This window comes from Convolutriloba macropyga, chromosome 6 (genome assembly GCF_964194025.1).
Source record: "Convolutriloba macropyga chromosome 6, txConMacr16.3, whole genome shotgun sequence".
Taxonomy (NCBI): Eukaryota; Metazoa; Xenacoelomorpha; order Acoela; family Convolutidae; genus Convolutriloba; species Convolutriloba macropyga.
This window is the reverse complement of record NC_134473.1, coordinates 25,481,644-25,493,716: the sequence shown is the minus strand read 5'-3', so window position 1 is coordinate 25,493,716 and position 12,073 is coordinate 25,481,644. Positions and strand designations below refer to the sequence as shown.

The 12,073-nt window shown below is 33.4% G+C and overlaps 1 protein-coding gene across 17 annotated transcripts in view; it reads right to left on the bottom strand.

The window, feature by feature from the left end:
- Nucleotides 1–12,073, bottom strand: part of LOC142341591 (uncharacterized) — a 499,295-nt gene that overhangs the window by 31,180 nt on the left and 456,042 nt on the right. For all 17 annotated transcript variants that reach the window (XM_075392645.1, XM_075392646.1, XM_075392650.1 and 14 more), the window contains 2 exons: nucleotides 7,534–7,635; nucleotides 3,015–3,188 (listed from right to left, as the gene is read on the bottom strand). In XM_075392645.1, the coding sequence (XP_075248760.1) occupies nucleotides 3,015–3,188; nucleotides 7,534–7,635 (276 nt within the window). The remainder of the gene's footprint in view (nucleotides 1–3,014; nucleotides 3,189–7,533; nucleotides 7,636–12,073) is intronic.

Genomic DNA, 12,073 nt, shown 5'->3' with positions numbered 1-12,073 from the left:
AAGCTTGATTAGAATAAAATTGTAACTTAACGGACCTTACTGGGGATAGAGGTTGATTTCTGGATCTCACTTACTGTCGTCTGGTATAATAATTTTTAACTTGATAATTTGTTTCTACCTGACAATGTTGTTTGATATCATGTCGGTCATTTAATTTCGTCTAGTGTTTATTCTAATGAAGTAAAAAGATTTGATCTCACTTATATTTGCCATTTTTTAATACACGCCACCTCCTTTTCAAGATTCTATCAAATTTTTTTAAAAAAAAACAAAATTTTCACTACTTTTTTATTTGGAAGTATTCCGACTCTGCTTTAATTGGTAGACAATTAGGTCAAGAATGATGGTTTGCTCCTTGTTGGTTTTAGTCGTGTAATACACCATTTGAATTCATTATTTTTTTTGCATTATAGTTGCATTATTATCTCTAGAAGAAATGTTAGCTACCAAAAGAAAAAAACTTAGACTCTCCAAGGTACAGTAAAATGAGATCAAAACAATTCGAAATTTATTGAGATCGAAAAAATTCGTACATTAAAATTTCAAATCATGCTCAAACCAACCGCTTCAGCATTATAAAACTATCTAATGCTTTAAAAGAAATTTTGTTTTTACTAAAACTTTAAATATTATGTATATACTTTTAATCCTTATCAGGACTCAAGGAATATTTAAACTCTAAAACGTGAACTAAAAATCCTTTCTTTGATTGTTTGCCTTCTTTTGTGATCTGCTCACCTCTATTTACATATGACATGCTTCATCATCTTAATCTGTGCTTCATTTTGATCACTGCCTCTATAAGGATTTTTCATTGAATGACAGAAGTTGGTTTTCAACAGTTATTCAATCACCAAACATGATTTTGAACACATCCAGTTTTTTAGCTCAACTTATTTACCGAGTCTCACCGAGTCAAATTGTCCAATATACAACGGGTATTTAATTGAGATCAAGTCCTAAGTAGAAGCAGTTTTTCTCAAGCGCAGCTTAGGTTATCTGTGTGTTTTGGTTGACGTTGTTTAATTTTGATCCAAATGGTTTTTGTACGAAATAGAGAGGTTTGAAAAATTCGACAGCTTTATAATTGTCATTAATGCTCGTCCTCAGCTCCACAACATTAACTATCAAAATTTTGTGTGTTCATTTGCATCTGATGGTGAAAAGAAAAACTCAATAGTTTTTCAATCTCTAAAAGAGGGGAAAATCGAAGGACTCTCATCGAGTAAAAACGCAAAAACTAGCATATTCCGAATAACAAAAATTTTTGCAACTCTTTTCTTCAGCGAACTTCAATGCCAACAGCATGATGTACCCAATTTTTCAGTGACGATCGAGCGAGAAGCGTCTGCATGTGTTCGTGCTTTTTGGTAAGTATCTCGCGGTTCATTTCTACAACATCTCGACTATAATTTGCAATTGATGTAATTACTTTTCAGCTTTTATATTTTGAAAAAAGTTTTAAAAAATTACTTGTTTTTTGTACTCCAAAGACAACTACATTTTATGAAATGCTCTGACTATTATTTTCTAGGAAAGTGAATCAATGTACATTAGGAGTCTCAATTGGACAAAATTTGGGAGTTTTGGTACAAAACTAATTTCAGTCTTCCGACTTAAGCGTTTTGATCGGTTACATGAAAGTATTTTAGACAAACACACAACATCAAGCCTCCCTGTAAAATATGATGACTTAATTTTTCCTTAACAATCTTTGCTGACAAAAATTTGATGAAGTGTAAGATATTTACGGTAGTAGGATCCGTGTCGTATCCTCTCAGATTGGTCTTCTGGTAACGTTTCCACTTGGATCGGCTTGGAATAATCTTCAAACGTGTAAACTTTGTACATATTTGGCACAAATTTACTGCTAACAAACGAATGAAGCTGGAACAGCATCTCTGGCAAATATTAGGAAATAGTCACAAGTTGACAGAATAATTCGACTTATGACGACAGCAAACACAAAAAGCGAGTCTTTTTCTGACTTTTGAGTAAACAAAAGCTAACTTTTTTGTTCAATTCAAATAGCGCGAAAAGCGTTAAATTGTATTAATAATTCAGTGTCGAGTAAATGTAGGAATTTTAGCGAGAGTGAAAGCTTAAAAAGGACTTGAAATAATTTATGCACAGATGTGAGATAGATGGATTTTGGAAAACTAGTTGAGAAAACAACTAAGTCCTGCCTATTGGTGCTAGACCGAGAGAGCGAGCGAGATTCGATTTGAATTTAGTGAAACTTGGAATTGAAACTTGTCACAATTTGGAGAGCGATAAGTAATAACGAGAGCTAGTTATCACTAGTTATCGACACTTGGAGAGGGAAACTTTCCCTCCAAATTGATGTCGCACAAACTAATTTCAATTTTGAACAGGCTGGATTAATTTCAACTTGGAACAGCCCGACCCAAGCGGGGACTACTCTCTCTTGGAGGGAACAACAGAGAAAATGAAAAATGAATTGAAAATGATAGCGGGGGAAAAATTAAAAACATTCCTGATAATAAATTTGCAGCATATTAAAAACTTTCAGGGTAAAAGATACATAAATTTGATACCACAGCATACCACCAGTATATTAATAACAACGTCAGCGCTGACGGGGAGGGGGATTGTTATGCCGTTTTTACACTGTTTTATTTTCTCTCATTTCTTAATTTCCTATTTCTGTTTTGACAAACCATTATCTGCTTTCTCGCACAAGGAAAAAAATTGGTCAAGAACGGTTCGAAATTTATAATCTTTATAAAAAATTCTTTGTGAAAATATTGTCGAAAATATTGAAAACTCGAGTAAATTTGCTCAACAAATTGGACATTTGACACATAATGGACGTTCAAAAAATGAATTTTTAAAAAAAGTTTTGTGGATTCATTTCATAAAGACCAAAGCTACACGAATCCCGCCCTAAAAAATGATTTTATCAAATGCATAATATTATGAGACTATATGCTTTTTGAGTTTTCAATGTGCTTTTTTCCAATGAATGAAAAAGTTTTCGGTGCAAGACTCACATTCAATGATGATGTGAATGGTGAAGGTGGATCGACCGATGGCATTGCTGGCAACACAGGTGTAAAACCCAGTTTTAGCTGGTTCCACCACTGCCCCGCTCCAAAGCAACCGGTTCCCGTTGGCCACTGTGTTTCCGTATCCGTCCTTACCCTGGACCCAACTCACTTCCGTATCTGAAACAAAAAGGCAACAAATAAACAACCCTTATTGGTTACAAAATTCGGAACTATCACCCCAGGTGAACGTGCTATTTTTTACTTAATATCGTGCTTTACAACAACACTTAATTTATAACTGGGGTCATAACAAACATTGGGGGCCGAAACAGAATAGATCCCAAAATTATCTCAGAAAAAGGGTATTTCTAATGAATCATGATTAATAAGGTGTGTATATTAAAGATGAAACTCTAGAACTGAATATCGAGATATGTTGATACGATATGTTATGTTCAACTTATGAGCAATTAAGTTTTCGGACTCATTTGACATTTGAAAATGCTGAGCACATGGCATTATTGCCTTGTCTATTGATATAATACTTTCAATTTAGCTGAGTGTAAGTGCTATGTCATATAGCTTGACAGTTTAATTTCAATAGGAAAAATGAGAAAAGCCAGCATGAACAAAGTTCTAAATGGATAAAGAATGGCATTATAATCACACTATCGTGTTCGTCTCTGTAGCGATTTACTCACCTCCATCTAAATTTTTAAAAGATCGTTTTGAATAAAGCACTTTAAAAACTCAATCACAATCTGCAAACTCACATGAAGACCACAGCTCAAAATATAAACAACAGCTATCTTTTAAATTAACTCTTATTTTACTTGTTAGTAAATTTACTATGCACAAAAAAATGAAGTTCTGTTAAATTTTGAGAATTTTCTCAACTTCAATTAAATCAAGGATTGTAACAAAAAAGATGCTACAGTATAACGATCATCGGTGACTGTTCGCTTAAACTACGAGAAACAGTCTGCGATAGTCTTTTTAAGATGACTTATTTGGAGGCTTTTTTTCATATTAAACAAATAAATGCCGTCGACTGAGTCGTCTGAGTTTAATTCATATCGCCTCTGTTAGTCTCAATAGGTTCTTGGTGGCCCTCAATATATCAAAATTACTCCGACGACACCATCGGCCACTTAATTCAGTTCTTTTAATGTAGTTAGAAAATATTTGAATTGAAATAAGTACAGATTTCGAGCAAATCTAAAACAACGAAAAATAATGAAGCAACAAACAACTTGCCAAAAAATTGACATCACAGGGTTATCTAGAAGTCATTTCGAGCAAATTTTTCTGGCGCAGCTTAAAAAAACTTAAAATTTTCTTTTTTAGCAGAGTGTTGAACTTCGGTTGAGAGCAATTGATAAATTGACAAGAAACAATATTATTTCAAATAAAAAAGTACGAGTGATAAAAAACGAAAATAATTTGTTTTTGCTAAGAAACATCTAAAAAAAACTCTCATTTAAGAATGATTTTAATATCAGTCATGCAAAGAAGCCTCTTTTTGAAGAACCAGTTATCATCAAACAATCAGACGAATAGTACTGTACAAAGAGGATTTAATCGGCACGCTTTCGTTTTTTTTGCTGTACACGTAACTGTGTTTGGTTACAAAACGAACAAGACAGCTCGCGCGAGTCTGTGCTTAGCACAGAATGTTCCAACATAACTCTCATGGTTGCAAAAGCAAATTTCAAGTTCTGTCAGAGAAACCATTGGGAGTAACCCAAAGCAAACTATATGCATTGGAGGTAATTACTTGTACTGTTTGAACAAAAAAATTAACTATTAGCCACACAAAAACTCTTCAAACCATTCAGGAAAGATAAGTGTTGTACATATGGATAGACACATACACAGAAAAACATACACGCACATACACCACACCCTAAAAAAACACCATCACACAAAGTCCAATACAGACAAAAATAACTGTTTTTAAATTCTGTTTTTGAGAGTTGGTCAACACTCAAGTTTCGCCGTTGTTAATTTAGGTCTTCTTTGTTTTTTTCCACAGTCCTGGACTTTTTTATGAAATTGTATCGGTAACTGCAATTTCTATACTAAACTTTGAGAAAAATAACTATTTGAAGATTTGCAGAATTTTTTAACGTTGGTATTTTATGATTATAATCAGAAAATTCAATTTTAAATTCTCCCCGATGTGAAAACGACACAAAAACACGAACCTTTGGTTTTACTTACTTTGTAACAGTTTGCAGCAAATAAAAATAACTCATTTTTGTTAAGATTTCTACATTTTTACATTCTTACTTTATTTGTATCCAACCATTAAGAGAATTAACTCTCTCAGAAAAACTCTATTGCGCGTTCTCTTTCTCTCTCTTACACTCACATTAAAAAACAAAGACAACTATTTACAACCGCACAAGCGCCGGAACACAATTACAAATCCCGACACCAAAAAACAATTTTTTTTGACAATTGATCTTTACTCGAGGTTCCTCAACTTTGCATTTCCTCTCGATTGTTTTTTTTCTTGAAAACGTGGTGTGGACTTCTTGAGAAGTTTTTATCAGTCGTAAAATTGACGCTTTTAAAACTTTCTGTAATTTTTCAAAGTCTTTGTATTTTTGATGTTTATTGAGTATAGTGGGACAAATCATTTTTCAAAACCTCGCAGAGTTAACTTCGGCAACATTTAAAAATAGCGTTTTGGTATTGGACACATTTGAGGCAGCAATCTGTAGCTTAATAGGCTCTTTTACTATAAATATCGTTTTTCTAATTTGTTAAGTTTTCAGAGAGTTTTTGCACTCTGCGTGTATTTGTGTACATCATTTAAAACAAATTCTCCCACAATCTCTCTCTCTCACTTACACACATACCACAAACATTTCAAATAGGTACTTAAACAAACACAGGCGCGAACGCATACTTAAAAACAAAACTTGAAACAAACAAAGACTAAAAAACTTAATTGGAATCTGATCTTTACACATTATTCTTCACCGTTCATTAGTTCATTAATCTCCTGATTGGCTGTTGGTCTTGAATTCTTGAGGCAATTGTATCGGTAACTTGAAACTAAGTTTTACAATTGGGAAAAATTTTATGTTTTTCAAAGTATTTTGTCATTTTTGATGTTTCATGAGCATAATGGCCTATTCCGTTTCTTTTTTAAAAAAATCTCGCATATATGTCACTAGCTGAAATTAATAAACAAACTTTTTGCGTTTAATTAATTTGAAGCCACAATTATTTGCAAATTTCTCTAACATCGGTAATTTTCTAACTTTTTAATGTTTCCGACGATTTTGCACTCCTATCTCTAGTTGTGTCTAACATTTAAAGGAACGTTGAAAGGTGTTCTTAAACTATCATTTTTAATAGCTTTGAGGAAATTAGTTCATCAGTTAATTTTACTTATTGGCCCTTGCAGTCTTTTTTGTAAGAGTATTTTGAAATGAATAGAAAAATTTATTAAATTTTATAGGTAGTGAGAAAGAAAAGAAAATTTCTTCTTCTTCTTTCAAAAAACTTCTTTCATATGAGGAGTATCGCAATAATTGATACAATTAGTTTTTCAGTGTACAGAAACGTCCAAAGACTCGAGAAGAGCAGTCGAATAACAATTTCAAAATTCCTTAAAGCCTTCGAATATCAATTTTAATTTCAGCATTCCTTAAAACCTCTAACTCTCAGTTAAATCTGTATGTCAGCTCTGACATTAAAACCATTACAAATATGAAAAGGATAAGAAAACGTTTGCTTGTTTTTTTTTAATATTGTATTCGGTTGATTTTATTTTTATTTCTTGAAACCGGTTTCTTTACGTCTCAAGATTTTCAAAATACACAAATTGTTACTTTTGAAATGAGAAGAACTTTTTGTAAAAACAACTCCAGAATTCAAAAAAGAATACATTTTTCCGTTATTAGCTTAACATTTTCAAATTCGTTTTTTTTCTTTGCTATTTTGAGAGATCTGAAGTCTTCAATTTTTCAAGAAAAATATTCGATACAGAGAAAATAGTTTTTAACCAGCAGAAAACAAAAAGACGGAGCACCATCGGCGTTATTTTCCTTTTCAGTTTCCAATTTTTCCTTCAAAATTTTTAAGTTTTTTTCTAAGGGAAACATACCGATCAGTGAACAATTGATTTCATAAAAATACCCTTTGAGTGTCATATTTTCCCGAGGCGGGGAAGGGTCAATGCTCTGAAAAATTAGACTACAGCCAGCGCTTATCACAACCATCTGGTAAAGACATCGCAATAAAAAGGATTGCAATAAAATTGCTAAAATTTTTTAGGCTACCAATAGAATGAAGATTCTGCATGAGACTAAAAGACGTATGCAACTCTAAAGTTAAATTTATGGTCACTCAAAATCAATCGGGCGATCATCTTTAAAGCTAACAAACAAGTCATGCAAACAACCATGGCGTTAAAAGATCTTGCCTAGAAGAAATTGCCAAATAATTGACGGAGTATTCAGCTAGTTCGCATATAAAATCTCTAAAAGCTCTCTTTTGTACTTACGGGAAGGGTTTCCGGGTTTGACTTCACAGGTGATGTCCACTGCACTGTTCATTCGCACTCTCTTAACCACTTGAAGGCTCCCGGTCAAAATTGTTGGCTTGTCTGAAACAAACAATGAAACTGCATAATACCTATCCAATCATACTATCATTAAAATCGGCCAAAGAGCACCTTCGGACCATTAACAAGAACTGTTTTGTGTTTATGTCAACTTACCGATAAATTGAATGTGTTTATGATATAACACTTTTGGCGAAGTCTAATCTGAATCATGTTCTGTGCGATTTCCATAAATATGTTGAACCAATTTGTTTGATTAATTGGTTTCTAATACTGCACTTTTTGTTATTACTTTCTACAGCAGTTTACACAGTTTTCGACCTCTGTCACGCTATTCTGCTAAATACATGTTTGACAAATAACCGGATATGTCCACGTAATACCCCCACTCTGATCACTTTTCCACATTTAATGACTACCCGGGAACAAATAAGTTTATGTTACTGCTGTGATTGATATCAGTCTAAGATCTATCAACGGTTACTGTTCCATGTAATCATTACATAGTCTGGCGGAGGAGAACATTTCCAAATATTGTCGCAATAAATTTCAATTTAAACTGATAGGTGATAAAACGAAGCTCGACTTATTCTATGTAACGATTAGTGACTGCTTCACCTTTACGATAAACGGAAAATTTGTACGATCTTTGCATGGAAATAAATGAGTGGTTAAATGAACAGCTTCATTGATTCAATATAAATTACCAACTAGTAAGTAAATCATGTACTGCACATATGAATATGAATGACTGAATATCAGATTGATCATTTCTATATCATTATCATACAACAACAACAGAAACATGAAACAGCCATTTGATTTGTTGAATGGCTTCAACTTTTATCGCAACCATCTTTTACCCGAACATTGAGTGCTGTGAAAAAAGTAAGAAAAAAATGTGCGAAATTTGAAAGAGGATTAACCATTTCAAGGTGAACAGTTTTTGAAGGTCGGCCGGTGCAGTCATTTTGAACATTTTTCAATTCCACACTTTTGAGTGAGCAGTTTGCAATACAAAGCATGAAAACACCAGGACATAAAAAACCTAACACGTTCTCATCAAATATATAATCACTTTCTGTTTACAAATGCAAAAATTTAATCAAAATAAATAAAGCAGCGGAATTTAAATTAAAGCAGCGGAATTTAAGTTAAAGTAGCGGAAATGATGAAATATTTGACATAATACTTAATCAGAATCACGTGAACAGATGTGATGATCTCAAGGTTCATTTTACTACCTGTGAAATTAAAACGAAAAAAAACGAACAAGCAAACAATTATTGATAAGCACAATAATCCATCATCATTGGTTTTGCCTTCTGGGGATTTTTTTTATATTTCAGAATCTCCCAAACTATTTTTTTTATATCACGGAGCAGCCAAATGTTAATAATCACATGGATTGAAATGCAAGTGTTAAATTATGCTTATGCTCCTGAAATTTACGTTTGAAAAAAAATCATGCATAGTGACAAAATTACAATAACGAACTTTTTCAACCAAGGTTGGACAAATATCGGAAGATTAGTAAGGTTATCCTACGGCACCAGTTAAGTATTAGTCTTTCTTTTCCCCCTTATGTCACTTCAAAGGACCTTTACTTGGAGTATTAATATTGATTAAGCTACAATATAACGCAAGATTTGTTTACAAATACATCATAAGCATAATCACCTGTTCATTAACCGGAAAGCAAACAATTGTCGATTAAAATATTCAAACCGCAGAACCAGTTTCAAATTCTTCTAATTTAAAAATCATCCGCAGTTTGCACCATTATTTCTACCAAAAGCGCGACTTCCGCTTTCATTTAAAAGTTCATTTTCAGAATGGGAGCCGAATGAACAAAAAAAACTGAAAAATTTATTAATTTATTAGATGTTAAGTTATGTGCAATTGACGGCTGCGCATTGACTTTTCAGTGTCATAAAGTCAACACTTTCATTATTGATTGTGACTTTTTTGTTTGTTTTGTATATTGGATAAAAAGTGGCCATGCGGCTCCCGACGTTTCCCCAAATGGTAAATTCAAAATATTTCACTAAAAAATGCAACTGAAGTTTAACTCATGTTCACAATATGAACAATTTTGAACAAGGAAGAACCTGAAAACGGGGTTGGATATTTATTCTATTTGTATAAAATAGATACCATTATGAGCCATGTCATTAAGAAAAAGTCAATGAAATTCGCGAGCAAAAATTTGGTCAAATTAGATTATAAAAAGACTCCGAATATAAAACTAAATTCAGTTAATAATGCCTTTAAAACTATGAATGAGAGCAATTTAGGCCGGTCAGAAATGAAAACGAGAGAAAATTCGATATTTTTTTTTCAATTTTTTTCAAAAGTCATAAATCATAGTAAAGCATAACATTTACAAAGTTAAAAGACAGTTGATTCCCTGGGCAAAAAAAAACATTTAATATAAAAGGCGCGTCATTTCTCTTGGTCAAGGAAGTCAATTCTTCTCAAAAAAGATATTTATATAAATCTGGAACAAATGGATATTATTACTTACAGAATGCTAATTCAAACCCAATGGGCGCTACTGTCCATAACGGTGATTGATCGGACAATAGTTGGGGGTTGTTCTGATCTGACATAATAGCCCGCAAGTGCACGTAAACAAACTGTAAACAATGCCCACTGCCACGTAAACACAGTGAACAAACAAATAACTAAGGATCAAAAATAATAATTTATCCACACCATTAATTAGGGAAAAGAAAGGAACACTTTCATTGAATAAACAGTACACAAACATAAAATTTTTAGAGATAACTTTGATGAAAACGGTGCGGGGTGTGATCAAACTTAGATGCTTTTGATGACAGCATTTCATTACAACGTCGTTCATAATGTATTACATAACAAGGTAATAAGTTACGTAATCTCAAATCTCGTAGCTTAAAACCAACTGTCAGAGTCTAAAGTCAACCTGGGTTAAGGATGGTTTTGGTCGGGTAGAGTTTGTACCTCGGGCAGACTCGTTGGGTGAAATAAATACCTCATAACACTCGTGTTGAGGGCTCAGTAACGATGTGCGCATTTTTTAAACGCAGTTACTGTGCACAGATAAACTCTGATGTTAAATAATAAGTTCTGAAGATTTCCGCAAAACTGCAACTTTCACGAGTTTTAAAAGGATAAAAATTTCAAAATTAGGTCAATTCTAATTCGGATAACCATCCACTCAATATAAGTTAATAGTGATAACTAAACGGTTAATTAGCCAAGATAGCGCTCGGGTTTTGTCAATAACTTTTACATTACACGGTTAACTACCTTATCAGGAGCCGAAAATAATTGCGGCATTGACAACTAAGAGCCCTTATTGGTTAGCTGAAGTTTAAAAACTGGCTCCTAATTTTAACAGCTACAAAATATGCAGTTGCGGACACGGTGCAGGTTTATAAGCACGCGAAAAAGTAGCCAAGCTCTTACTATCATAAGAGAAATGTGAATGTTCAATTTAAGGTGGTAAAGGATATCATGAAATCAACTCCTTCGGGGCTAAGGAAATAACTCGAATTTAGGTTTAATAATGCCACCATTAGTTATTATATTATTCAAAAAGTGCAAGCACGTTGGCCACGTACGTGTATATTACATACTTAACATTTTACTACCAGTGCAGAAATGTGAAAACGCAATTTCCATAAAAAACACTCCGGGTTATTCATAATTCTATAAAATATAACACTTTTCTCGGTTATTTTAGCTTAAAAAGCAACAAAAATTTGCGTTAAAAAGTTCGGTGTAATAGTTTTAAACAAGCTGGGGTGTAGAATTCTGAATGAAGGAAAGATGACACAAAAAACTGGGCAAATCAATTAAAAAAGAGCGGCGATTGAACGGTAGAGGGGTTAACAAGGCGCTGGGTAAGCATTGATTAGAGAATAATGGAGCTAATTGGTGTAGGAAAGCCTTTTTAATGCTTCCCATTTGAAGCGGGCTTTTATCCCCAATTCCGGTACAAAATGCGCAAATTGGAACCGCCTGAACCAGCGGGGAAGCGGCCTTTAATCCAGTCTTTCGTGCGTCAGATAGCCAGACGGAGATAAGTTATGCAATATTTAAGAGACCAGCGAATGTAAACGGGATAAAGATTGTTTTCTGGAATTTATTACTGAAACTTTTGTCCACCAGAACGCTTACCGCTGCTCAACACTTTCCAACGCCAGCTTTTTGTACTAAAGTATTAACAAAACAAATGCCCAATTTTTAGATAGAAATCTTGGTCTACAAAGTTGGTCTTTATCTAATAATCAAAGAAAACTAAAAGTTAAGCACTGGTCCTGTTTGTTATTCGGTTAGCTTAGTTTGTTGGTTTACAGAATTCGACTAAGCTTGAAAGATTTGACTGCAAGCACTCGGTGAACGAAAACAAGATCTAAATTATGAGACAAAGTCCAACTATACGAAGCGTTAACTGTTTTAATAATATTCCCCCGGCTATGGTTTGATGGCC